General features: G+C 39.4%; 2 protein-coding genes across 4 annotated transcripts in view; both read right to left on the reverse strand.

Moving 5' to 3' along the window:
* The window catches only part of xrn1 (5'-3' exoribonuclease 1), a 30,205-nt gene extending 17,875 nt beyond the window's left edge, over nucleotides 1–12,330 (reverse strand). The window contains exons 1-15 of one of the 2 annotated variants that reach the window (XM_088613449.1): nucleotides 11,938–12,329; nucleotides 11,039–11,271; nucleotides 10,839–10,936; nucleotides 10,620–10,729; nucleotides 10,377–10,487; nucleotides 9,928–10,013; nucleotides 9,752–9,839; nucleotides 7,615–7,783; nucleotides 7,096–7,163; nucleotides 6,526–6,660; nucleotides 5,572–5,641; nucleotides 5,371–5,476; nucleotides 5,023–5,112; nucleotides 4,150–4,306; nucleotides 3,905–4,024 (exon numbers count right to left, since the gene is read on the reverse strand). In XM_088613449.1, coding sequence (XP_088469575.1) covers nucleotides 3,905–4,024; nucleotides 4,150–4,306; nucleotides 5,023–5,112; nucleotides 5,371–5,476; nucleotides 5,572–5,641; nucleotides 6,526–6,660; nucleotides 7,096–7,163; nucleotides 7,615–7,783; nucleotides 9,752–9,839; nucleotides 9,928–10,013; nucleotides 10,377–10,487; nucleotides 10,620–10,729; nucleotides 10,839–10,936; nucleotides 11,039–11,271; nucleotides 11,938–12,012 — 1,716 coding nt within the window. In that variant the 5' untranslated portion in view covers nucleotides 12,013–12,329. Of the gene's footprint in view, nucleotides 1–3,904; nucleotides 4,025–4,149; nucleotides 4,307–5,022; nucleotides 5,113–5,370; nucleotides 5,477–5,571; nucleotides 5,642–6,525; nucleotides 6,661–7,095; nucleotides 7,164–7,614; nucleotides 7,784–9,751; nucleotides 9,840–9,927; nucleotides 10,014–10,376; nucleotides 10,488–10,619; nucleotides 10,730–10,838; nucleotides 10,937–11,038; nucleotides 11,272–11,937 lie in introns of both variants that reach the window. The other variant, XM_088613451.1, reaches the window with a different exon arrangement.
* A 1,191-nt stretch (nucleotides 12,331–13,521) lies between these two features.
* Nucleotides 13,522–23,727, reverse strand: part of atr (ATR checkpoint kinase) — a 28,436-nt gene continuing 18,230 nt past the window's right edge. For both annotated transcript variants that reach the window (XM_088613469.1, XM_088613461.1), the window contains exons 30-47: nucleotides 23,106–23,197; nucleotides 22,833–22,924; nucleotides 22,498–22,675; nucleotides 22,152–22,325; nucleotides 21,807–21,966; nucleotides 19,629–19,814; nucleotides 19,089–19,231; nucleotides 18,689–18,786; nucleotides 18,341–18,573; nucleotides 18,124–18,258; nucleotides 17,634–17,834; nucleotides 16,950–17,093; nucleotides 16,382–16,532; nucleotides 15,343–15,499; nucleotides 15,091–15,244; nucleotides 14,319–14,470; nucleotides 14,113–14,218; nucleotides 13,522–13,897 (exon numbers count right to left, since the gene is read on the reverse strand). In XM_088613469.1, the coding sequence (XP_088469595.1) occupies nucleotides 13,724–13,897; nucleotides 14,113–14,218; nucleotides 14,319–14,470; nucleotides 15,091–15,244; nucleotides 15,343–15,499; nucleotides 16,382–16,532; nucleotides 16,950–17,093; nucleotides 17,634–17,834; nucleotides 18,124–18,258; nucleotides 18,341–18,573; nucleotides 18,689–18,786; nucleotides 19,089–19,231; nucleotides 19,629–19,814; nucleotides 21,807–21,966; nucleotides 22,152–22,325; nucleotides 22,498–22,675; nucleotides 22,833–22,924; nucleotides 23,106–23,197 (2,730 nt within the window). In that variant the 3' untranslated portion in view covers nucleotides 13,522–13,723. The remainder of the gene's footprint in view (nucleotides 13,898–14,112; nucleotides 14,219–14,318; nucleotides 14,471–15,090; nucleotides 15,245–15,342; nucleotides 15,500–16,381; nucleotides 16,533–16,949; nucleotides 17,094–17,633; nucleotides 17,835–18,123; nucleotides 18,259–18,340; nucleotides 18,574–18,688; nucleotides 18,787–19,088; nucleotides 19,232–19,628; nucleotides 19,815–21,806; nucleotides 21,967–22,151; nucleotides 22,326–22,497; nucleotides 22,676–22,832; nucleotides 22,925–23,105; nucleotides 23,198–23,727) is intronic.

Consider the following 23,727-nt stretch of genomic DNA (forward strand, 5'->3'; position numbering starts at 1 on the left):
CATGAAGAAGTTTTACAAAATTACATTATTTGTATCTGAACTTCATCTAATACATTCGTAGGAAAAAATGTCACAGCTAAAAAAATAAAAATATACAAAAACAACGTTCAAAAAGTAATGAAACTACAATATAAGAGGCAGTTAACACTTTTAGGGTGCTTACATTCATTACAGAAACGTGGCTTATTTGAAAGTTTATTTCTTAAGAGGTGCACAGAGAAACAATTCTCTTTTTTTTCTTGGTCAGAGGACAAATGAGTTGAATCGGGCCTGATCACTATAAACATGAATTTACAGCACTAAAACAAACTTATTGTTCCCAGTAAATCAATGCAGAAAATCTACTGAATTGTACTACAAATAAATGATCTGTAGCGGGAAAGAGATCCCCCGATACTTTTTGCCAACAGTTCAGCAGAGGTCAAAAGTGTGCATGAAGGTTAACAGGAGGTCCAAGAGCCTCAGGTTGTCATGCATGACATGACTGCCTATATCAAGACCTAAGAGCTGGTGAAAAGGAACATCTAGATGAATGAGGTTACCCAGAGGTTGGCATCTGGCTTTGGAATAGTTTCAGAAATTATTCACACATATGTTGAATGCATGTGCAAGATACAGGTGACTGCCAAAATAAAGGAAGCGCCAACATAAAGTGGCATTAGGCCACCACGTACCACCAGACCAGCTTCACCTCTTCACAGCTTCAGATATAGATTCTACAAGTGTCTGGAACTCTATTGGAGAAATTCCATCTTTTGGTGTTTGGTTAGTTGTGGTGGGAAATGCTGCTCAAGCGCCACTTTAGAATCCCCTAAGTGCTCAAATAGGTTGAGATCTGGTGACTGGAACTGCCATAGCACATGGTTTACACTGTCTTCATACTCATCTAACCATTCAGTGACCACTCTTGCCCTGTGAATGGGGACATTGTCTTCCTGGAAGATTCCACTTCCACCAGGATAGACATTCTACACCACAGGATGAACATGATCACTCAGAATGGCTTTGTATTTATTGGCACGTGCCTTGCCCTTTGATCAGCTGAGTGGACCTAAACCACTGCAGGAAAATGCTCCCCACACCTTAAGAGAGCCGCCAGAACCCTTCGCTGCAGTCAACAAGCACTCGAGCCTGTAGGCTTCTTCTGGCATACGTTGTGGAGAGCAGGATGAAAGACAACTCATTTGACCATATGACTTTTTTTCCACTGCTTAGTAGGCCACTGCCTGTGTTCTTTGCACCTGTGTACTGGTAAAAGTGCATTTTTAGGTGTAATAAGGGGTTTATGCACTGCAACCCAACCACAGCATACAGTGGTGCTAGAAAGCCTATGAACTTTCTGAATTTCTGCATAAATTCGACCTAAAATGTGATCAGATCTTCATCTTAGTCAAAACAAATAGATAAAGAGAACCCAATAAAACAAATAACACACAAAAGAATGTACTTTTTCATTCATTTATTGATCAAAATGATCCAACATTAAATGTATTTGTTGGAAAAAGTATGTGAACCTCTAGAATTATCAGTTCAGTTAAGGGGATCAGGAGTGTCAATCAATGTGATGACAATCAGGTGTGAGCTTGGGTGGCTCTGCCCTATTAAAAAAACATAAACCTGAGTCTTCACTACCAAAGTCTGGTCTTCACCATACAGGTTTGTGAATGCATGCCATGCCTCGATCAAAGGAGATTTCTGAGGACCTCAGAAAAAGACTTGTCTATGCTCATCAGGCTGGAAAAGGTTACAAAAAGACTTTGGACTTCACCAATCCACTGTCAGGCAGATAGTGTACAAATGAAGAAAATTATACACCATTGTAACTCCCCAGGAGTGGTCGTCCAACAAAATCACTCCAAGAGCAAGGCATATAATATTCCGGGAGATCACAAAGAACCCCAGGGTAATGTCTAAGGATCTGTAGGTCTCTCTTACACTGGCTACCGAGTCCACCGTCAGGCAAACACTGAACAAGAATAGTTTTCATGGGAGGATAGCAAGGAGGAAGCCACTACTCTCCAAGAAGAACATTGCTGCCTGTTTAAAGTTCGCTAAAGACCACTTGGATAAGCCAGAAGACTACTGGAAGAATGTTCTGTGGACGGATGAGTTGAAAATATAACTTTTTGGCATAAATAAGAAACGTTATGTTTGGCAAAAACCAAACGCTGCATTCCAACATAAGAACCTCACCCCAGCTGTGAAACACGGTGGTGGCAGTATCATGGTTTGGGGCTGTTTCGCAGCCACGGGACCAGGATGGCTTGCCATCATCGACGGAACTATGAATTCTGGATTGTACCAGCAAATTCTAGAGGAGAATGTCAGAGCATCCATCCGTGAACTGAAATTCAACAGAAGGTGGGTCTTGCAGCAAGACAACGACCCTAAACACACAAGTCAGGCTACCAAAGAATGGTTGAAGCAGAAGACATTTTGCGTTTTGGAATGGCCGAGTCAAAGTCCAGACCTTAATCCAATAGAAATATTGTGGCAGGACCTGAAGCAGGGAGTTCATGCAAGATAGCCCATCAACATCACCGAGTCAAAGCAGTTCTATAAGGAGGAATGGGCCAAAGTTCCTCCAAGCCGATGTGCAGGACTGATCAACAGTTACCGGAAACGTTTGGTTGAAGTCACTGCTGCTCAAGGGGGTCACACCAGTTATTGTAAGCATAGGTTCACATAATTTTTCCGTCAAAAAAGACATTTAAAGTTGGATCATTTTGATCAATAAATGAATGAAAAAGTATATCCTTTTGTGTGTTGTTTGTTTTATTGGGTTCTCGTTATCTATTTGTTTTCCAAAGGGTTCACAAACTTTCTAGCACCACTGTACCTCTCTGCGAAGTACTCGACAGACTGTACCTGATGCAACTGCCTGTTCATGCCTTAGATTGACATTTACAGGCAAATGATTCAGACTTACTCATCTGTTTTGACTTGCATCTCGAACCAATGCACAGGCATCACGGTCAAGGATTATGCACTTTTGGCCACAGTTAACCATACTTTAATTATGTCTTTCCCTCGGACCTCCATGCCAACATCACTTTAGCTGCAGTTCCTCATGAAACATCAGCAAGTTGAGTTTTGTCACTGAAGCTCCTGCCAAATGTCCTGCAACAATCACTCCTCTCTCAAAGTCACCGAGATATTTTCTTCTAGCCATGATAGCCAACATAATGGGCAATCGGGCCTGCCCAGCATTTTTATACATGACCTAAGCATAATGGGATGTTGCTTAATAAACTCACAAACCACACCTGGGTGGAACCACCTGCTTTCAATATACTTTGTACCCCTCATTTACTCAAGTGTTTCCTTTATTTTGGCAGCTACCTGTTTGCGCTCATAAACCTAGGTGGTCAGGTTTTACCCTAGTGAAATGACATCAGCTCCAAAAACCATTAGTGAAGATCCATGCCGTCAATTTTCATGGTTTACAGCTCATATAAATTCACTGCCATGTGCATGAGACCAAAATAATGCTCATGCTAGTCCCATCACCCACTGGACTCTAAAAATCTAACAGTGTTTTTCATATTCAAAATGAGTGCTGGTGATTCAGTACATGCCACCAAACTTCTAGATGGGGATACACCAGCTTATGACCATGCACCTGGGGCCCTTGTCGCTCAAGGATGTACAAATACAATTTTAATCTGATGAATCGCCCACCCAACAGACCTGCCCTGATACCAAATTATAACAATTTCCAAAATACAAAAGCTCACCCGGGCAATATGAAGCCTAAAGATAATGAGAGCCTTGAGACTCCACCAAGGCTAGAGATGCATTTTTAATTAAAACTGACAGCTGTATGATTAGAAATAAGCGTGTTATGCGATGCAATGTGTTTTTTTTCTAAGTTAAGTAAAGCCTTATTTAGGAATACATTTACCTCATCGATGAATGGAATCAGAACAACGGCCTCCCATTCTTGTTGTTTACCATTCAGGTCAGTTTTGAAATCAAGTGGATAGTATTCTATAATTGCAGATCCTTCTGATGTCATTAAATGCTGCAAGAGGGAAGAAAAACTCTTTTTATACATCATTCACAGATATGTATTTTTACAGCATTAAGAACACATCTGTGGAACTGCACCAAGTTACACCTGTAATCCAAGTTTAAAAAATCACAAACCCGGTAGCACTCTGGCAGCAGGTCTTTACTGGCAGCTGGAAGGACAGCAAGCAGCTGTTCAAATGGCATAAAAGGCTTTGCCATCTCAAACCGCATCTCCAATTTGCTGATGTTACGGATATCAGACAGGAAAGGAGCATAGTGGTAAGGATAGTACCTAAAATAAGGAGGAGACAAAAGTAAGAGTATGCATTAATGAAGTGCAACATGGTTTATTAGAAACAAATCAGTCATTTATGCCTGCTAAAAGCAGACGTCCTTTACTAATTCAAGTTTAAATCAATTGGTGCATATACCAATCTTTTCCCTTGGCACTCTGAAGGAAAAACACGTGCTCCACAATTCTGACTTCAGAAGTGTCCAAACAACAATACGTCTCACAAACTGCCAGTGAAACTCCAATTCATTTTCAGCTTCTTCCTCATCAGCCAATCGATTGCCTATGAGCTTGAGTGATGCCCTGCCTCCAACAGCCTCCTAAGTACTACACACACTATTCAGCAATTGCACTGCACCTTCTCTGGTGATATTCACACCCAAAACAATGAGAAACAGAAAACCTCTGTATTAACAAATATATGCATATACTTTAATCAAATATTGTAATAATGTTTTATTATAATCTAATTACCATTTAGGTAATTTCCTCATTGTTCTGAAGATTCACTTTGTGTTTTTTTAAATATTCTAATTGCAATAGAGACCCCCTCAATAAAAGCTTTCATTTGTATCCTCGTTCTTTTGCATAGGACGTATTACTCAGGCATCTGCTGAAAGGATGAAGCTCTCATCGAGAAGATCACATTGATTTATAATCTTAAAAATGTATAAAAATAGAATGCTGAGAAGGTTACATGATTACTGAAGCCTTACCAACTCCAAGACTGAACTCCATGGTAATAGTAGTGCAAGATCCATTGTATTGCTCTGACATAACACTCTGCCTGACCAGCCAGGAATTCACTAGGAAAGAAAAACAGTGGTAACATCTTGCATCTACACATGACCCTCAAACAACTAATTTTTCAAAAACAAAAGCAGCTCCAATTAAGAATGCAGTGACAGATATCTGTAAATCTTTTCCAGAAATTAGCTCTTAAATTAGTATAATTTATGTTAAAACTTCTTATCAGCAATTTAAAGCCACAATGATCACGTTTACAATTATTTAGGAGCTCCCTCACAAAGCGATCGTTGTAGCACAAAGCAAACATGACTTACTCCGATACTACTTCCACTTCCATTTTGGTCATGTAATACGTTCTTTTGTACTGTCTGAATTCTGTCTCAAACATGTCATCATCTTCACCGTCCTCTTCAACGCAATCTAAGGTTAAAGCAACAGGAGGACATGCTAAAAGATGTTTATTTATATTAGGCACAAAGTGTAATTCGATTATGTGTCTTGTCACGGGGATTTACCTTTGGTAGGGAGCCCTTCAGTGTCTTTATTCTCATCCAGAGCAGCTAAACACAGGGAGTCCTCCAGCATCTTAACACGTATAATACAAGAACTCGTGAGCATACAGTCAGTGATAATTGCAATACACAAACAAACACCCTGAAAAATGTAGGTAACATTTAAGACCTTCAACTTTACAATTCACTTTACAAATTTTTACATATTTATTTACAACTGTTTATATAAATGGTCACGATTTATCATATTTTTTCATTCTATTCCCAGAAAACTCCGACTATAGCAATATAAAAAAGTAATATAAACTAGGAATGTCTAGGTTTTCTCACCAATTATGTTAACTGCATAACCAGACATATTTCTATTAAAGACAAAAGTACTTTAATATAAAGTAATGGGACCAAAATTAAACTTTGGCCATCAAAGAAGAGAGAACCACTGGTATGTAGTAGTTTTTCAGAAATGAAATTCAACTGCCAAATCAGTCAAGAGTGAAAAATGGGTCTACACTGCTATGTTCTTGGTATAATGTAGTTCTATGTACCAACCCAAGTTGGAATTGCCAACAGTGTCTCAATGCACGACCTCATTCCTTGTGCCCAAAGGGAAGAATAAGGCACTGCGAGCAGGCCCCTCTGGCAAGATATTGAGCCAATGATACACTACAAAATCAGGAGGCCCAGCTCTGGTTGGAGGAGAGGCATGTCCCCTCATGAAAGTGAGGGACATCACGGAGGTCACCGGGAACTGAGAAGGATTAGTGTGGTCAGAAGTCTACCTGGGAAGTGCCATTCTGGGCATCCTAGTCACAGTCGTGATGTAATTTCTTGATGAAGGTTTGTTCTTGTTAAAACACCGTGGGTCACAGTCACGGAAACAGTGCACACCAGGGCCAGGCTTAAATGGGAAAATGAACATATAAGATAACTGCAGTTGAATTAGGAATATTCTCCTACCTTGTTTCTCTTTCCTTCACGACTCTTGGCTTCTTCTGCCGCTATACCTGCTGCCTCGTTTAGGTACTTATTCCCCACCTTGCTTTCAAACCACTTCAGATCCACAAAAACTTCACTGAAATGTTCACGGTCAAACTGATTATAGGAGAAGAAGAACATAAGGTTACAGGAGAAATCAATTTAAACTTGCTCTGTTGGTTGTTAATAGCTAACCAGGCTCAGCATCCTAACCCACTCAGCAGTACTACCCCAAAAATATCCTATTCCAATCTAAAGTGTGTTTTCAAAAAGAGTTGGCTACACTCCTCCTTGCTCACAATAAAAGCCTAGAAAACAAAATGTTTTCAAGAAAACTACACATTTATTTTTTACATTGGTTTACACAGATATTTCCCAATGCAGTTATCAATATATGCAAATAAATCTCGTAAAACACTCAAGATTCATTTTCAACGGTCATTTTTCCCCCCTTAATTTGAGAATTTCACTTCAAGAACATTTTGATGATAATGTTCATGGCACAAAATTATTTTGGTGGATAGCTTTGTCTCAAATTAAATGATGTGTTACCTCAGATAGCTTTTCAAGGTACTTCTCAAAGTTGGCAAGGTTTAGGTTTCCATTTTCATTAATGTAGCCTGATGAGAAACAAAAAAGTCAAATAACCTGACAAAAACATTCCTTTGTTTTCGGCTATAGGTAAAAAACAATACTGTTTCAACACACATACTGTTCATGAGGCAAATGGATCAATCTTATCGAAATAGTAACAAAATAGTCCAATTGTTTTGATTCAGTTATTAAGGGTATTTTTTCAAGGTTGTTAAGGCCCTGTTGAAAGCTGAAAAGAACAGACTGTGCAAGGGACACAGAAGATACGCGGCCAACTTTAAAATAATGCAAAACAATTATTTGTTAAGTAGACTCAGTAACTTCAGTCATTATCAAGTAATGAAACATCAGCATGCAAAAATGAAAGCGCCTGCTTACAGAATAAATGAAGCTAAATGCTTTATTCTATGACAATCTGCTTCAGCAAATTGGGTTAGAAAGACTTTCGATTACATCTGGTCGTTCATATATGCTTACCTCCTAGTTTTGGCAAAACACTAATGTAGGTTCTATAGAGCAGAGGCAGTGCATCATGGTTGATGTGCAAGTGAGGTAGATGAGGTATAAAATCATTGCCCACCAAGAAACCCATCAATATCCAGTCATCAATTATCCGCTCAAGGTTGTACTCAAAAGATATTTTGTCCTTCAAAAGAGTGCATAAACCAATATTAAAGGAGGTCTGAAGAATTTAGCACAACAGAAAATAAAAGAAGGTATAGTAGCACAAAACTTCAAAGGTTGCCACAATAGATTGCATCTGATACTTTGGTATTTAAGAACATTCATAACATTTAATTCCATGTTCTTATGTAGTTTGTCACATTCAAAAACTTCACACAGATACACACAATGAATAAGACCTGTTTTTCACCAGTTTAAACTTAACGATTAACTAAAAATAGTTTTTCACAATCATATAATTAATGCAGAGATGCATAAGCCAGCAGCCATATCACCCTGCAACTCACAACTGGCAACCCACTGAAGCTAAGCAGGTGTGAGCCTGGTCAGTACCTGGATGGGAGACCTCCTGGGAAAAACTAAGGTTGCTGCTGGAAGAGGTGTCAGTGGGGCCACCAGGGGTCGCTCACCCTGCGGTCCATGTGGGTCCTAATTCCCCAGTATAGTGATGGGGACAATATACCCTAAACAGGCGCCGTCCTTCGGATGAGATGTAAAACCGAGGTCCTGACTCTCTGTGGTCATTAAAAATCCCAGGGCGTTTCTCGAAAAGAGTAGGGGTGTAACCCCGGCGTCCTGGCCAAATTTCCCATTGGCCCTAACCCTAACCTCCTAATAACCCCCCTCTATGAATTGGCTACATTACTCTCTGCTCTCCTCCCCACTGATAGCTGATGTGTGGTGAGTGTTCTGGCGCACTATGGCTGCCGTCACATCATCCAGGTGGATGCTGCACATTGGTGGTGGTGGAGGGGAGTCCCCATTACCTGTAAAGTGCTTTGAGTGGAGTGTCCAGAAAAGCGCTATATAAGTGTAAGCAATTATTAATTAATTATTATAAGAGAAAGCACTGCAACAGTTTACAACTTTATTCAAATTTATTAACTAACTGTGGTCTCAAAGCCTGTGACTCGTGCAGGCCACTGTTTTTTTCTAAAGCCACGTATTTCTTTTAATTTCCCAAAAGGAATTACAAGGCTCCAGACTGGAACCTGTGACCCCATCTATCTTATATTAAAAATTGATTTTACAATGGCCACCACAGACACACATTTTAAGACGTAAAGCTCAGTTGAAATATTCTAAAACTGAAAAGGGATAACAGCATATGAGAACAGTGACAGCATGCAAGAGATAATGAAAACATCTCTCTGATACAGTTGGGTCTGCAACCACATCTGTCATTTACCTATTCCTAACCCCTGTTCCAAGAGGAGGATACAAACAGTTAATTCACATGCCATAGCACATGAAAGGTACTGACGTAACTGATATATTAGCAGTGTTATTAGATATATTATCTTGAACTTGGAAAATGTTCAAGATAAAAAATCCTTGCCTTTTCGCCCCAAAAGATCCCAAAGCATTTTACACATCATGAGGTGATACACTTCACGCACCACAGATGTGTACCATCTACCTCTCTGATGCAAGGCAGCATCGCTACATTCCAGACCAGTTGAGGAATTAAGAAATTACTTCACCAGTTAAATTAAAGGGAGGCCTTCAGGTAGGCCAGACTGGAGTAAACGACTCACCCCTGTGAACAGCGCCATGGGATTTTATTTTAAGTAGCCAGGACTTTGGTTTAACGTCTCATCAAAAGGACAACTGATCAATATAATTGTAAACTGGTTTGGAATATTCTGGCCAAATGGATGGATTTAGACCCTGCCTTGTTTACCCTCCATACTTATGAGACCAGAATACAGAGTGGCAAGACTGCTGTCAAAGATATCCTTAAATAAACTTTTGCAATTCCAGTTTCCAATAAAAAAAATAAATGAAGCTCTTCTAAATATGGTATGGAAATGCATCACAACGAGCAACCAATATTTTAAAATAATATACTGTAATAATATACTGGAAATGTATATTTCCAAGGTGAAAATAGCAGTCTGCTTTGCCTAATGAGTTTATTATTACTTACTCGCAGCTCTGAAAATTCATAGTCGATGTACTCTCTCATCAGGGACAAGTGCAACAAGTGAAATGTTGTCTCTTCAGGTGTACTTATTCTGTATAAAACAAAACACGCATAAGTGTCAAAAAGAGAAGGAGCAACATGAAATTCAAATAATAAATGGCACTGACTTATGCACTTGCCTTTTCTGTGACTTTTTACCACCAAAACGAACTTCTTCTCTCAAAAGAGAGAAGTGAGGTTCATGGCTTGTCAACCCAAGCATTATCTACATGGAAGAAGAAAAAAGAAAATGATATAAATATTTAGCCAGCAGGTAAGAAAAAGTTACTTTAATTCTACTGGAAACTTTATTATTATTTTGCTCTGACATTTCATAACAGCTCTTAGGTTTACATTTTGGGAAGACCTTATACTACAATCTCAGTCTGTTAATGAGGGAGGTTTAGTGACGGCTAAAGGTACTCATGATAGTTTTATTAGCATCCTAAAATTATTTAATAAGCACTTTTATAACGAAAGTTGTTCAATCCCGTAGTTCAATTTTTTTTAAAGGCAACACCTTTAAATGCTTAAAAGTCATGTACAATCAAATGAAATGCATGCATTTTTCAAACTAAAAAATACATACCAGATCAGCATCCAAACCATAAAGACAGTGCCTGGTATTGGGGTCATGGTCTGGCCTGGCATTTTCTGACCGAATGAATTCCATGATTTTGTGTTCTCCTTCTCCAGGTGTCTGTAAAGTAAATAAATAGCAGATTTGTGATCATAATACCTAGCATGGAAAACTCTCGAGACTGCAGAAGTACACCGGAACATAAATCACATCATGTATCGAATAACTCTGTTTTTATATTTAATTATATACCTCATGACCGGAGAGGTAAACTCGCACCCCCTGCCATGATTTTTCTGTAGATATTTTGTTATGCACAAAATACTCCAGCTGCTCCTGGAGTCTGGCCATAAATTCTGTTCCTGAAAAAAAAAAGAGAAAAGGCATTTGAGGGGTACAGTACAAACATGTCAGAAAACAAGGCAAAAGATTAGCGAGGTGTCAACATAGCCCCAGCTGTGTAGTAGCTACCTGGAGTAATGCAGTTGGAGTCAAATCTAGCCTCTGTAGGAAGAACTTCTCCTTTCTCTAGGGCCTTCTTAATTTTATCTTCAGCTTCTTTTGCTGACCTTCAAATAAAACAAAAAAATAAAAACACTGCCCACAAAGTATCAACCTCCCAGACAGACTACCTTTGAATCCGTGATACACGAAACAAACCGTGTTGTTACCTAAAGCGCCTTCCGCGCTGTTGGTTCATTTTTGCGCGAGGAGCCACTCCATCCACGGCCATGAAGAAGACCTTTCTCGGCTTAATGATACGAAACAGCACTTCCAGATAGTGAAAAATGTCGGCAAATATTTTCTCTTCTGAGATTCGGAAGTGCACGTCTTCATCATTGGGGTGGGAGCACTGATGAATAATGCCATTCATGTCCAAGTACAGGTTGTCAAATTCAGGAATCTGAAGCAAGGGACAGAAACAGACTGCCTTCAGCCTCTACCGGGCAATAAAGCAACATTAAGTCGGTCGCCTGCGCCTCAAAGTGAACTGCAACAATGTCGCTGTTTCGGCTGTAAAGTCTACGAGAGTGCGCTCTTAAATGAAGCTTTAAATATAAAAACTAATTTACAATATTTCCCAAAGCAAAATAAACCAACGTGTTAGCCGCCCTGGATAGAAGCTAAAAATAATAAATACATAGAAAAGGCGACCTCTGTAACGAGAGAAAGAGATAAGAAGATCGTTTAGATGTATTGACTACAAATGCAACTTATGAGGATTATTACTGGTTCTGTTCGCAGCAACAGGACAAAATTACATATTGAGCATGTTTTTACAAATCAAGTAAAACTGCTGTTGTCAGGGAGATACTAAAACCAAAATGTCTTATCTTTATTGTATCTACTGTATTCAATTGCAGATGTTTCCGCTCATAAAACAACTTTAAAAAACAATTGCTTCTTAATGACAACAGTCATTTATGCGGTCTAAAATAAACAGAAAATGAAAACTAATACTGAAGCTCAATTATTTTATAGAAAAAATAAACAGACAGAGCTATGCAATTAAATCAGAATCAGAAGGAAGGGTTGTATGGTGTAACTCGTAAGGCCTATATATTCTTACCTGATGTTCCTTAACAACTTCACTCAAACAAGGGTATCTCTCCGAAATCCATCGGTAAAATTTCGGTACACCCATCCTTACCACAACCTCGTCCCGAGAGATTTAAAAAAAATGAATTGCAGTGTTGCAGTAAAAGTTTATATTCCTACGGAGGCCAGTTTTTATTTTTGCTTCTATGCCAGCGGGGAAGTGCGGACGGTCAATTCGAAATTGCTGTGACGTAAGACTGATATGGATACAGTACAATGCTAAAATAACAATTCATCAATTTCCACTAAAAGACTTGTAACGAAATTTCAATTTTTTCCTAATCTTTCGCCAAGATTAAATAAAGCAAGTGCTTTTTGTTCAAACGTTAAATTGTTTCCCTTTCTTATTATTTGTGCGACAAATAATCAGTCCCGGACTGCTTCGACTCACAGTAAAGGTTCCTATTGACTTTAAAACTGTCAATTACTGCCGTTGTGAGATTGTTAAATCTGCGGCGGCGGAGGAATAATAAATAAAAGTAATAAAACCAGTGCTAAATAAAATAAAATAAATATTAAGGTCATATTTAATCAAACACGGTGGATTAACACTCCTTAAAACCGCAGACGACAATACAGTGGCTAGAATTGTCCACATTAGGACAAATAAAACTGCTGATGCGTGTCAGATGATGGGGTAAAGTAAGGCATTCAACAGAGAATCTAGAAAATCTAGAACCCCTTAGAATTCTAACCCATGTTAGAATGACAAAGGGCAACACCTGCACTATTCCGGAAAAGACGGCTCAACCTCGCCATCTCATCAAAAAGATTGTGTGATACTGTTCGGTTAACTGAAAGTGAACTTTATTACACATACTTTGACCAATTGGGCTAGTATTTTGCCCGCACCAGTTCAACACAACGATGCCGAGTGATTAGCGATTTAACTGTATTTTTGTTCGTGATTGAAGTTTTGCCATGTTCAACAAAGTGGATGTCAGTTGAATAGTGACTTTTTAGTGTTTCTGTTAAAGGAACGCGGATGTCAGTTGAATGATGACTTTTTAAAGAATGTTTCTGTTAAATGAATTAAAATTATAGTAACACTATACCTAAAGCTCATCTCGGTAATGCATTTTGAGATAAAAATTTAAGATTCCTTTTTAGTATTTCATTTTTGGACCTTCACTGGAGAATAGAAAATCTGTTACATAACTGGAATAAGAAGGCCAGAATTAAACTGCACTTAGTCAAACGTCGTGTCTGTATAATAACAGAACTTATCCAGGAGATACGGGATATTTCATGAAGTCCTTCAAAAAATGATGAGGGGGAAATTCATTCAGGAAGGCTTTGGAGGGACAAAAAAGAACAGGTTTTCGGTAAATAAAATCAAAAGATAATGTTACTTTTCTGCTAAAAGATTTTTTAAACATGTACATCTCTCAAGAAGTTCACCACAAGAATCCAAGACAGTGTTTACAACTTGTTGAGATTTTTCAATGTCTCTCTGAGCTACAGTATGTCTCAAACCCAGGCAATACTTCAAAAGAAAGAGCTAAAGATCTTAGTTAAGAAATCAGATCTGAAATTAAGGGAGGTGCTTTGAAAATTTTTATAGAACTCTTTTATTATTGTGGTTATAATGTAACACGTGAATTTACATAACAGAAATAATGTCAATAATTTCCAAACAGATTTGAACACCGCAAAGAAATGAACACGCCAGTAGAAACATAAATGTTTTTAATAAAAGAAAGTGAGGAATGAATTTGCCCTGAATAATAAGTGCTTATTTGAGACACCAAACATGGTCACAGGTAGGGAGCCCAGCCCAGGTACATGAGACAAAGCAGTTTCTCATTTGTGGCTTCATCGATGAGGTAGTGAACATGGCCTTCAATGGATAAGGGCAAACCCATCACCTTGTTCCTGTTCTTGATAACCCCCTGCAGCCTCTGCTCTATATCAAGGACATGGGTCTTCGCCTACAGAAAACAAAGAGCAAATGTCAACAGTGCAGGTATTTCCAAGATGCTACCACTCGACAATTCTGTCAGAGAAAGTTCAGTTTTGCTGTGTACAGGAAATACAATAGACAATTCAGTGATTGCGTTTGACACCTGTCAAATTCATTCACCCTGGCTTGAAACAGGAATTCAGAATACAACATCACATCACAGTTGTCTGTGAAACGGCATACCTTTTCATTAAGGATTTCTCCGGATTCATTGACGTGGGCTTTTGTACCTCCCTTAACAGGTTTACTCCACTCCACCAACGGATCATGAAGGAAGGTCTTCAAGACACTAAGAAGTTGGAAAGAAACGAGCACAAAGTTCAAATACTGTACCTCATGAAAGGAGATTACTCAATGTGTGTAAACCCACAGAGGGAGGAGGTTCCTACCTCATTAATGGCTCCCTCTGATCCCGCATTAGTCGGAGGGTGACCTCACAGGCTTGGCGGAACAGACCCTCAGTTCCCATGGGGCCCATGGCGTGAACCATATTCTGTGTCAGTCTAAAAGGCACTACTTCTGGGACTTCAAATGTTTCACCCTATCACGGAAAAGAAAAGGCTCAAAATTCCCTGCATGCACAAAATGAGCACCTAAAACACGGTTATTCATTGATGTCATTCCTTTTTTCCTTATTGTATAGGGGTTCCCAACCTCCCAATAAGGACAAGCAACATTAGCAGTAAATCAGATTGAAACAGAGAATATAAATTATTCCCTGAAATATATTAGCTGAAAGAAACTGGTCTTAATAACACCTTAAAAACCTTTATAACAAACCTATGCAAAGGACCTATGTCTTTAAGGCCTTTGAAGGGTTTAATAATAGAGGAATATGGCTCAGGTGTCACCACTTGATTGTAACAGAATTCCAATTGGAACATACTTCACAAATGAGGGGAGACCATATAGCTCGGTTGGTTTTCTATCACTAGGGGGTTTGAGGATGTTTTGGTGAAAGAAACTTCGGTACTATCTTTGACAGCCCATCTGGGTAGTTTGTTGCAGATGTCTAGCGTATGCACTCCATTTTAAAAGCAATTCCCTTATTTTGTCTGTGCAGCATTCAGAGGTTGAAGTCATGAGCCAAGTCTTACAAGGCAGGTGCCAGATTGGGCGGGTATATGATAAAAACACACCTGAGGTAATATGCGCACACACCTTATTAAAGAGACAGTTGAAGTCCACATGCACACATTCTCCTGTTAAAGAGTCAAACAGGATGTTTTCTCCATGTCGATCCCCAAGTCCCAGGATGTAGCCCACCATTGACATCACAGCAATGGAGCGGCAATATGCAGATCTACTGCTGTACCTGCAACGAGACACCGTTCCAGGAACTTGCGTTACATTAAAGTGATACGGTTTCCCTCAAATTGTTTGAACAATTTAAACAGATGGAATGGTACAAACCATGAAGTAGGATCAGGGAACGTTCTAAGGAACCACTCATAAAAGACTGGAGGGTGTCGGGGAACGAGAACGTTTTTGTGCAGTTTCAATTTTTCCATAAAGGGGGCAGATTTTGGCAACATGTACTTGCGTAACTCCTTTCCACTTAAGTAAATGCCTGAGGAAAAGCAGATCATTAAAATATTTAAGTGAGAAAGAAGAAAATAAGTTAAGGTGAAAGTCTATCATCATTCACATGGGTACTAATAAACTGCAAAATCATATATGTCATAATATGAAGACCATAAAGATTTTCAAGTCTAAATGTCAATGGTGGTTTACTCATTAGTTTCTCTTCTCAATACATATTTCAGAATTTCCCCTTTAAAAATGTTTGACTGACAGATATTGTTTAAAATGAGATAATTTTCCTGACACACCCAAATGCCTTTTTTTCAATTCTAGCTTCAGAATAAAATATTTTCTCTTCCCATTTAGTCCCATCTAACTATATAACAATGTAAATATGCAACCATCTAACCATGCACCATGTAATAGCATGACTTTTTAAAATAGTGTTATGTTACACAGATCTAATCATATACACAAACATCACAGTGTTATGTACAGGTTATTGATGCAAACTGACTTCTGAAATTATAAGTGTATTCCATGAATTGGCACAATTATAGTCTGCATTTATTTTAAATCACTTACAGTATGTGTCAGTTTCCACAATCTAAATTTAAGCATCACTTTTGATTTGCATTACTTCTGAAATAACACATGACTGAGCACGTTCTCACTAATGCCTTTTGATTAAGACTTTTTGCGCTTGTTTTTGTCCTTGTTTAATACCACTAATAGACAATTAGTGAATAGACTTCAGTGAATTTAATTTAAGTTTGTGTACATCCACAAATAACACCTACTTTATTTGTAGGTGTACTGTACAGTATATTTACTGCCTTCTTATGAATACTGCCTTCTTCAGCAAACAACAGCTTTTCATATGATTCAAATTTAAAATTGCAACAGTTTAGAAATGAATGACATGCACCTTTTTCTTTGTACAATTTGTTGAGGATGTGCCTCAGCCCTGCTGTATTGTTCACCCACTCAATAATCCCACATTCCTCGTTCAAGGGGATGACAGCATAGGTCCTGATGTGCAGCTCTCTCCTCCTGGACTCTGCATCTTTCCTCAGACACTGTAACACAGGGGTCGTGTTTTGAAAAAATCAGCTTACATTTCCCAGCCGTAAACACACATTTTCTGCTTAGAGAAAATTAATCAACAGCTTTAGAAACAAGCATGCTTACTTCTATACCTCTTTGACAAATTCTATCTATAATACAGTTCACGCAGGATAATATGCAAGCCAATTCTTATCATCAGTGTTACATACTTTAAATGCTGAACACAGAGAAATTTGCAGTGAAATTTGTATAAAAAGTGCACGTATTTATATATTTTTCTGGCCTCCTTTGTTATCAGTGTTAACAATGAGAAAGTAAATCAAACCAGTTATTTAATCAAGAAGCTCTTGACTGAAGTGAAATATTACAGACACTACTAGTCCAATAACAAAGGCTGACTGAATCAATTTTGCCAAATCCTGCCCAACCTTGTTAATGAGGCAATTGAACTCCATAAGCCTGCAGTCCTTCCTCAGATCATCTTTGGGTTTGCACATCATTGTGTAGAACTTCCCATCTGAGCCTTTCAGTGAGATCTTCTTTGGCTTCTGGAGAGAGGCCAGGATCTCGACCTACGGGGAGCAGAAACATTTGTACACCCCATTTAAAAAAATTGCAACGTTAAAAGCATAAATGAGGGTGGCACAGTGGCACAGCGTATAGTATTGATGCCTCATAGCACTGGATCCTGGGTTGAGTTCCTGCGGTGCTATCTGTGTGGAGTTTGTATATTCACGTGGGTTTCGTCTGGGTGCTCCGTTTTCCTTCCATGATCTAAAGACCTACCGGTATAATTGGCTTCTGGAAAAATGAACCCAGGTGTGAGTGTGTGCATGTTTGTGTCAGTGTGTGCCCTGTAATGGACCAGCATCTGTCCAGGGTGTATCCCTCTTTGCACCTGTTGCTCACTGGGATAGGCTCCAGCTCCTATGTGACCCTGAATTGGATGAAGCAGCTGGAAAATAGATGGATGGAAAAGTGTAAATGAATTTAGGACCAGCATAGCCACAGGAGAAGGGGGAGAAAGCCACTTCACTGAATTCGTCTGTGGTTTAAGAAAACTGGACTGGAGCGCAGGTGGTCCCGACTCTCTCCTACCCTTCTACCCTTACCGTATCATCGAAGCCTGCAAGGTACACCCAGTGGCCGGGGAAAGGGTCATGTTCTGCGTTGGCCCCAGCAGTCGATGGCAGAGTGGGCATCATCACAGACTGTAGCGGAATAAGGATCTCGCTGAACGTGGGCTCCTCCACCAGCCTCTTCAGCATTTTGAAGTGGATGCCCATGCTGAGGGTGGTGCTGTTGCCATCAACCTGAAACACAGCAGAAGGACATCTTCTTCATTCTGACCCACCTCACACATGGGGGGGGGGGAGCCACGAGATGCTGAATAGCCATCACTGGATAAAAGCATACGGACAGTGGATGACAACTGGGGAAAAACATAGTGGTCTGCTTGTTCACTTTACACAGTAGTAGTTATTCACAAGACCCAGACAAAAGCAGTAGTAATTATCAACATTTGTACTCGGACTGCTAACACTGTTGTATGACTACAGTGAGGAAGACCAGACAGGATTCTAAATGATAAAAGGACGATACCGGTTTGTTGCTTAGCTCCACCAGTTTGTCAGTCAGCTTAGTGGCATCTTCTATAAATTTCTCCAGGGAGTCCTTCAAGACAATCGCCTTTCTGAAGATTTCTTTGCATCTGGTGACACGCATTGGAAAAGAAGACTGCGAAAGAGAAACGGGGACGTTTATGTGAAACACAGTGAAACAATGTGGGCTTTGATTTGTTTTTGACCACTTCACTAACCTTAGAAACCGCAGTCATCATCCACATGGCCTGCTGTGGGTAAGCCAGAAACACTTTGACAATGATGTCCAACAGCACCGTGAAGACGTCGTTATTGGAGTGGCAGATGCGGGAAATCAGCTGAGAGAAGGCAGTCAGAAACTGGTACGGTGCCAGTTTCTTGGTGTGTTCTGTGATCACCGAGTTAATCTGTGCGAGTTCGGAGCACATTTGGTTGCGGTCGGCACGGCCAGCTGCTCAAAAGAAACCAAACACCTTGTCAAATATATTAAAAAAATACATTACAGGTCTGTAGCTACCCAGTAACTGTTACAGCGTACAGCTTTAGAGTAAGAGTAACAATCTTACCTTTCACCCATTCGGAAACCTTTGCACCGAAGTCTAGCCATAGGGAAAGCATTCTTGGCATTGCTTGGTAGATGTACTGATTCCCGAACTGCAAAGCCCTGCAACACAGCAGTTAGATTGGAGAAAGCAATGCATGAATTTATTTTCTGTTGCAGTGTATGTTTGTTATCCACAGTAATTTTCCTCATTAAGCAGAGACTTTTGTTTTGTTCTCGGCATGAAGAATGGGATATTCTGGGACAAAGTCAGACCGCCCTGAATACGTCCGTAATAACCTCTATACATAAAGAGGAAGGAAAATTCTTCAGTTGTATTTACCTGTAGAACGTTATTTTCTGAAAAGACTGTCAGTCCCAATGCAGGGAGGATCCAAGGTACACTTTAAAAGCTAGCTACTTACTTGCCAAAAAAGGTGACAATGTAACGTATCACATTTCCTTGCTTCTCCATTTTGTTGTCTGTAATCATTGGCATCAGTTTATCGTAGTATTTCGCCAGATAGAAATTCCCATCTTCCCATTCTGGCAAAAGAGTGGTAACATCCTAGAACAGGTAGAATAAATATCACTACACAACTGACTGTTTCCTTATTCCTTTTCTGCAAAGCTAGAAACAAGGCAAAAGAGCAACAATCAACTTGGCATAAGAATGGGAATCACAAGTAGTATCATATGTTGTATATAAAAGCGGCTTCACAAAATGAAATTACTCTTTAGCTATTAATAGCTACTTCAGATTATTAATGTTGTATTTCATCCATAAGAATGAATACTAAAAGGATGTCAGCCAGTAAAAATTAAATAAATTTAAACTGATGTCATCTGTAAATGTTGCCAATACCAAAGGTTCAAACCTTTGCTTGTAATCTGTTATGAATTACTGAAGATCAGAATCTACAATTTGCTGTTACTTTGAGATGCTTCCCAGCATTTTCTATTACCTTAAATACTTTCATAATTGCATTGCTTTCGAAGTTGGCCGTTTCCTCCATGAACCGTCCCACCAGAAGCATTGCCTTGCCCTTGATCTGTGTGCTTTTTGAATCAAGCGCTGATTCATCGTCACCTTCAGGAAAACACTGCTGTACTCCCTTCTGCAAAACGATCAGGGCTAGATGGACATCACCCTACAATGAAATATAAACTTGCTAAAGAATCTGTAACCTGGACGCCAGTCCATCTCAGAGCACACACAGTAACAGACATGCACGCACTCACAGCAGGGCCAGTTTTCCCAGAAGCCAATTTTTACCTACCAGGATGTTTTTGGACTGTGAGAGGAAACCACAAGTCCACAAGTTAATGACTAATAATCCAGTACCTGGCGTTAGGTTTTCATTGTGGAAAACATAATCCCTTCCTAACATGAACCTTTCATCATGTACAGTGCCTTGCGAAAGTAATTGGCCCCCTTGAACTTTTCAACCTTTTGCCACATTTCAGGCTTCAAACATAAAGATATAATTTTTTTATTTTATGTGAAGAATCACCAACAAGTGGGACACAATTGTGAAGTGGAACAAAATCTATTGGATTTTTGAAACTTTTTTAACTAATAAAAAAATGAAAAGTGGGGCGTGCAAAATTATTCGGCCCCCTTGCGTTAATACTTTGTAGAGCCACCTTTTGCTGCGATTACAGCTGCAAGTCGCTTGGGGTATGTCTCTATCAGTTTTGCACATCGAGAGACTGAAATTCTTGCCCATTCTTCCTTGCAAAACAGCTCGAGCTCAGTGAGGTTGGATGGAGAGCGTTTGTGAACAGCAGTTTTCAGCTCTTTCCACAGATTCTCGATTGGATTCAGGTCTGGACTTTGACTTGGCCATTCAAACACCTGGATACGTTTATTTGTGAACCATTCCTTTGTAGATTTTGCTGTATGTTTGGGATCATTGTCTTGTTGGAAGATAAATCTCCGTCCCAGTTTCAGGTCTTTTGCAGACTCCAACAGGTTTTCATCCAGAATGGTCCTGTATTTGGCTGCATCCATCTTCCCCTCAATTTTAACCATCTTCCCTGTCCCTGCTGAAGAAAAGCAGGCCCAAACCATGATGCTGCCACCACCATGTTTGACAGTGGGGATGGTGTGTTGAGGGTGATGAGCTGTGTTGCTTTTACGCCAAACATATCGTTTTGCATTGTGGCCAAAAAGTTCGATTTTGGTTTCATCTGACCAGAGCACCTTCTTCCACATGTTTGGGGTGTCTCCCAGGTGGCTTGTGGCAAACTTTAGACGAGACTTTTTATGGATATCTTTGAGAAATGGCTTTCTTCTTGCCACTCTTCCATAAAGGCCAGATTTGTGCAGTGTAAGACTGATTGTTGTCCTATGGACAGACTCTCCCACCTCAGCTGTAGTTCTCTGCAGTTCATCCAGAGTGATCATGGGCCTCTTGGCTGCATCTCTGATCAGTCTTCTGCTTGTCTGAGCTGAAAGTTTAGAGGGACGGCCAGGTCTTGGTAGATTTGCAGTGGTCTGATACTCCTTCCATTTCAAGATGATCGCTTGCACAGTGCTCCTTGGGATGTTTGAAGCTTGGGAAATCTTTTTGTCTTTTTGTTTTGTAAAGTTTTGCTTTAAACTTCTCCACAACAGTATTACGGACCTGCCTGGTGTGTTCCTTGGTCTTCATGATGCTCTCTGCGCTTTCAACAGAACCTTGAGACTATCACAGAGCAGGTGCATTTATACAGAGACTTGATTACACACAGGTGGATTCTATTTATCACCATCAGTCATTTAGGACAACATTGGATCATTCAGAGATCCTCGCTGAACTTCTGGAGTGAGTTTGCTGCACTGAAAGTAAAGGGGCCGAATAATTTTGCACGCCCCACTTTTCATTTTTTTATTAGTTAAAAAAGTTTCAAAAATCCAATAGATTTTGTTCCACTTCACAATTGTGTCCCACTTGTTGGTGATTCTTCACATAAAATAAAAAAATTATATCTTTATGTTTGAAGCCTGAAATGTGGCAAAAGGTTGAAAAGTTCAAGGGGGCCGAATACTTTCGCAAGGCACTGTATGTGGTTGATAACCCAGAAATAAATTATTTCTTAAATAATGGAGCAAACTGTTCTTTTCTGAAGATGTGTAAGTCAGGTAATATTCAGTTTACCTTGGACCAATGACATTTTGCTTTCTCCATGTAGAACTCTGATAGTCTAGAGTGTTCAGCATTGAGGAGAGCATTGTAGGCCGTCTGGTGACGCCCTGCTTTCCTGGCCACTCGGGCGCTCTGTAGCCAGCACTCTCCTACCAGTTCCTCATAACCGCGCCTGTAAAAAAAAAGGGTACATACTGTACTGCCATTGAGTTAATTTAATCACATTATATTGCATTGGCATACCACATACACTGCAATAGGAAAGCATTAATATAAAAACACCAGTGTTGTGCAATTTATTTTAAGAGAAACAGAGATTAGAGGCAGTGTGCAGGATAGTATTAGCGCAAAACGTACTGCTTATTGAAGCTGAGCAGGGCTCGACGCAGAGCAATGATTGGCTCCTTGGCCCGGAAGGAATTCTGGGTCATCTCCAGACGGGCCTGCCAGTTGAGTGTGTGATCCTTCTGCTTGGAACTGTCTTTCTGCTGCTCCATGAAAGCATGCTCCAGTTCACACAGCATATGTAACCTGTTTAAGAAAAAAAAGTCTACCTAAATTAACTCTTTGCTTCTGTTCTTTGATGTTACAAAGGACTGTCTCCAACCACTTTTTTTCAAACACCAAAATCACTCTAGCAATCAGTTCATTAAACAGTTTCATAATGTTCTAAAATGTTTAAATGTCACCTGAGCCACAGTACCTAATAATATACTCGTATCCCCTCTGATACGTCCCGCATTCAAAGCTTGCTGCAGACAATGGAACAACCTGCTCTCTTCTGACTATTTTGAGCTTTTCATAAAATGTTTCAGCATCCTGTTTTTTGGCTGCAAGCAACAACTGACCAAATCTCACACTCCAAGTGCTGGATTTCTGATCTGGAAAGAAAAAATACAACTAATCAGAACAACTGATTATAGAACTGATAAAACATGACAACATATTACAGCACGGTTTATGCATCCCTGTAGTCCATGATGATATTTTTTTTTAGCTTATAAGTTACTTGCAAATATCAGTCTTGGCTCATCTTACCTGAAGCCAGATAATCCTCCAGCAAATCCCACTGTGTTAGTTTCCAGGCTGCTTCAACTCTGTATTGGTTCAGCTCAGACTTCCACTGAGGTCTAAAAGCAAAAGTCAAATTTTTCTGCAATAGTTCATTTTTCAATGCGTACAGTTTCTTACTTCAAGGCATGCAATGCTCTTGGTTACGCATGTTAAATTGCAGTCGGTAAAAACAAGATTTGTTACCAAGGACATAATGTCACATTACAATGTGAATAAATGACTTATTTTTATGGTTACCTGTTAGCAAGCACTCCATTGACTTGAGTAATAGCTGTAGATAGCTGCCCCAGTCCAAGCATAGACTTCATTACCCCATGATAATGAACTATCTGCAAAAAAGGAACAGAACTTAGTAAAAACATTTTAAATGGTGTCTTTTGAGCTGTTTTTTATACAAATTATACAAATCAAAAACATTTTGTCTAAACTGTATCATGCTTTATGACTGTCTTTGACACTTAATCCTGTTGCTTTAGCTCAGCCATAAGCACCATCATCATTAAACATGCCTATCCCAAATTTCACACAATTCTGTTGCTGTATGTGCTGAAAAAGCAACCAGCAGAAGGATAAACACAAGAAAAGAAAGTAATTTGATACACAACCCTTGAGAAGACATTTACTGGATTATTTCATGATCAAACTGGTCCAACTACAAAATGCAAAACTATTCATGCAGGTAGATAAAACAAACTATAAATACAGTACATGATGGGAAACTGAGCTAGAAGAATCTCTTAGCTCTTTGTGTAGGAAAAGTAAATGATGTGTCAACACAATGAGGCAAAGTAATTAAAAAGATAAACAAAATGTTAAGTTAAAATCATATTTAATCAAGAGACGTTACGTTAAAAATCTA

Source organism: Lepisosteus platostomus, chromosome 2 (assembly GCF_059453375.1).
Source record: "Lepisosteus platostomus isolate fLepPlt1 chromosome 2, fLepPlt1.hap1, whole genome shotgun sequence".
Classification (NCBI taxonomy): Eukaryota; Metazoa; Chordata; class Actinopteri; order Semionotiformes; family Lepisosteidae; genus Lepisosteus; species Lepisosteus platostomus.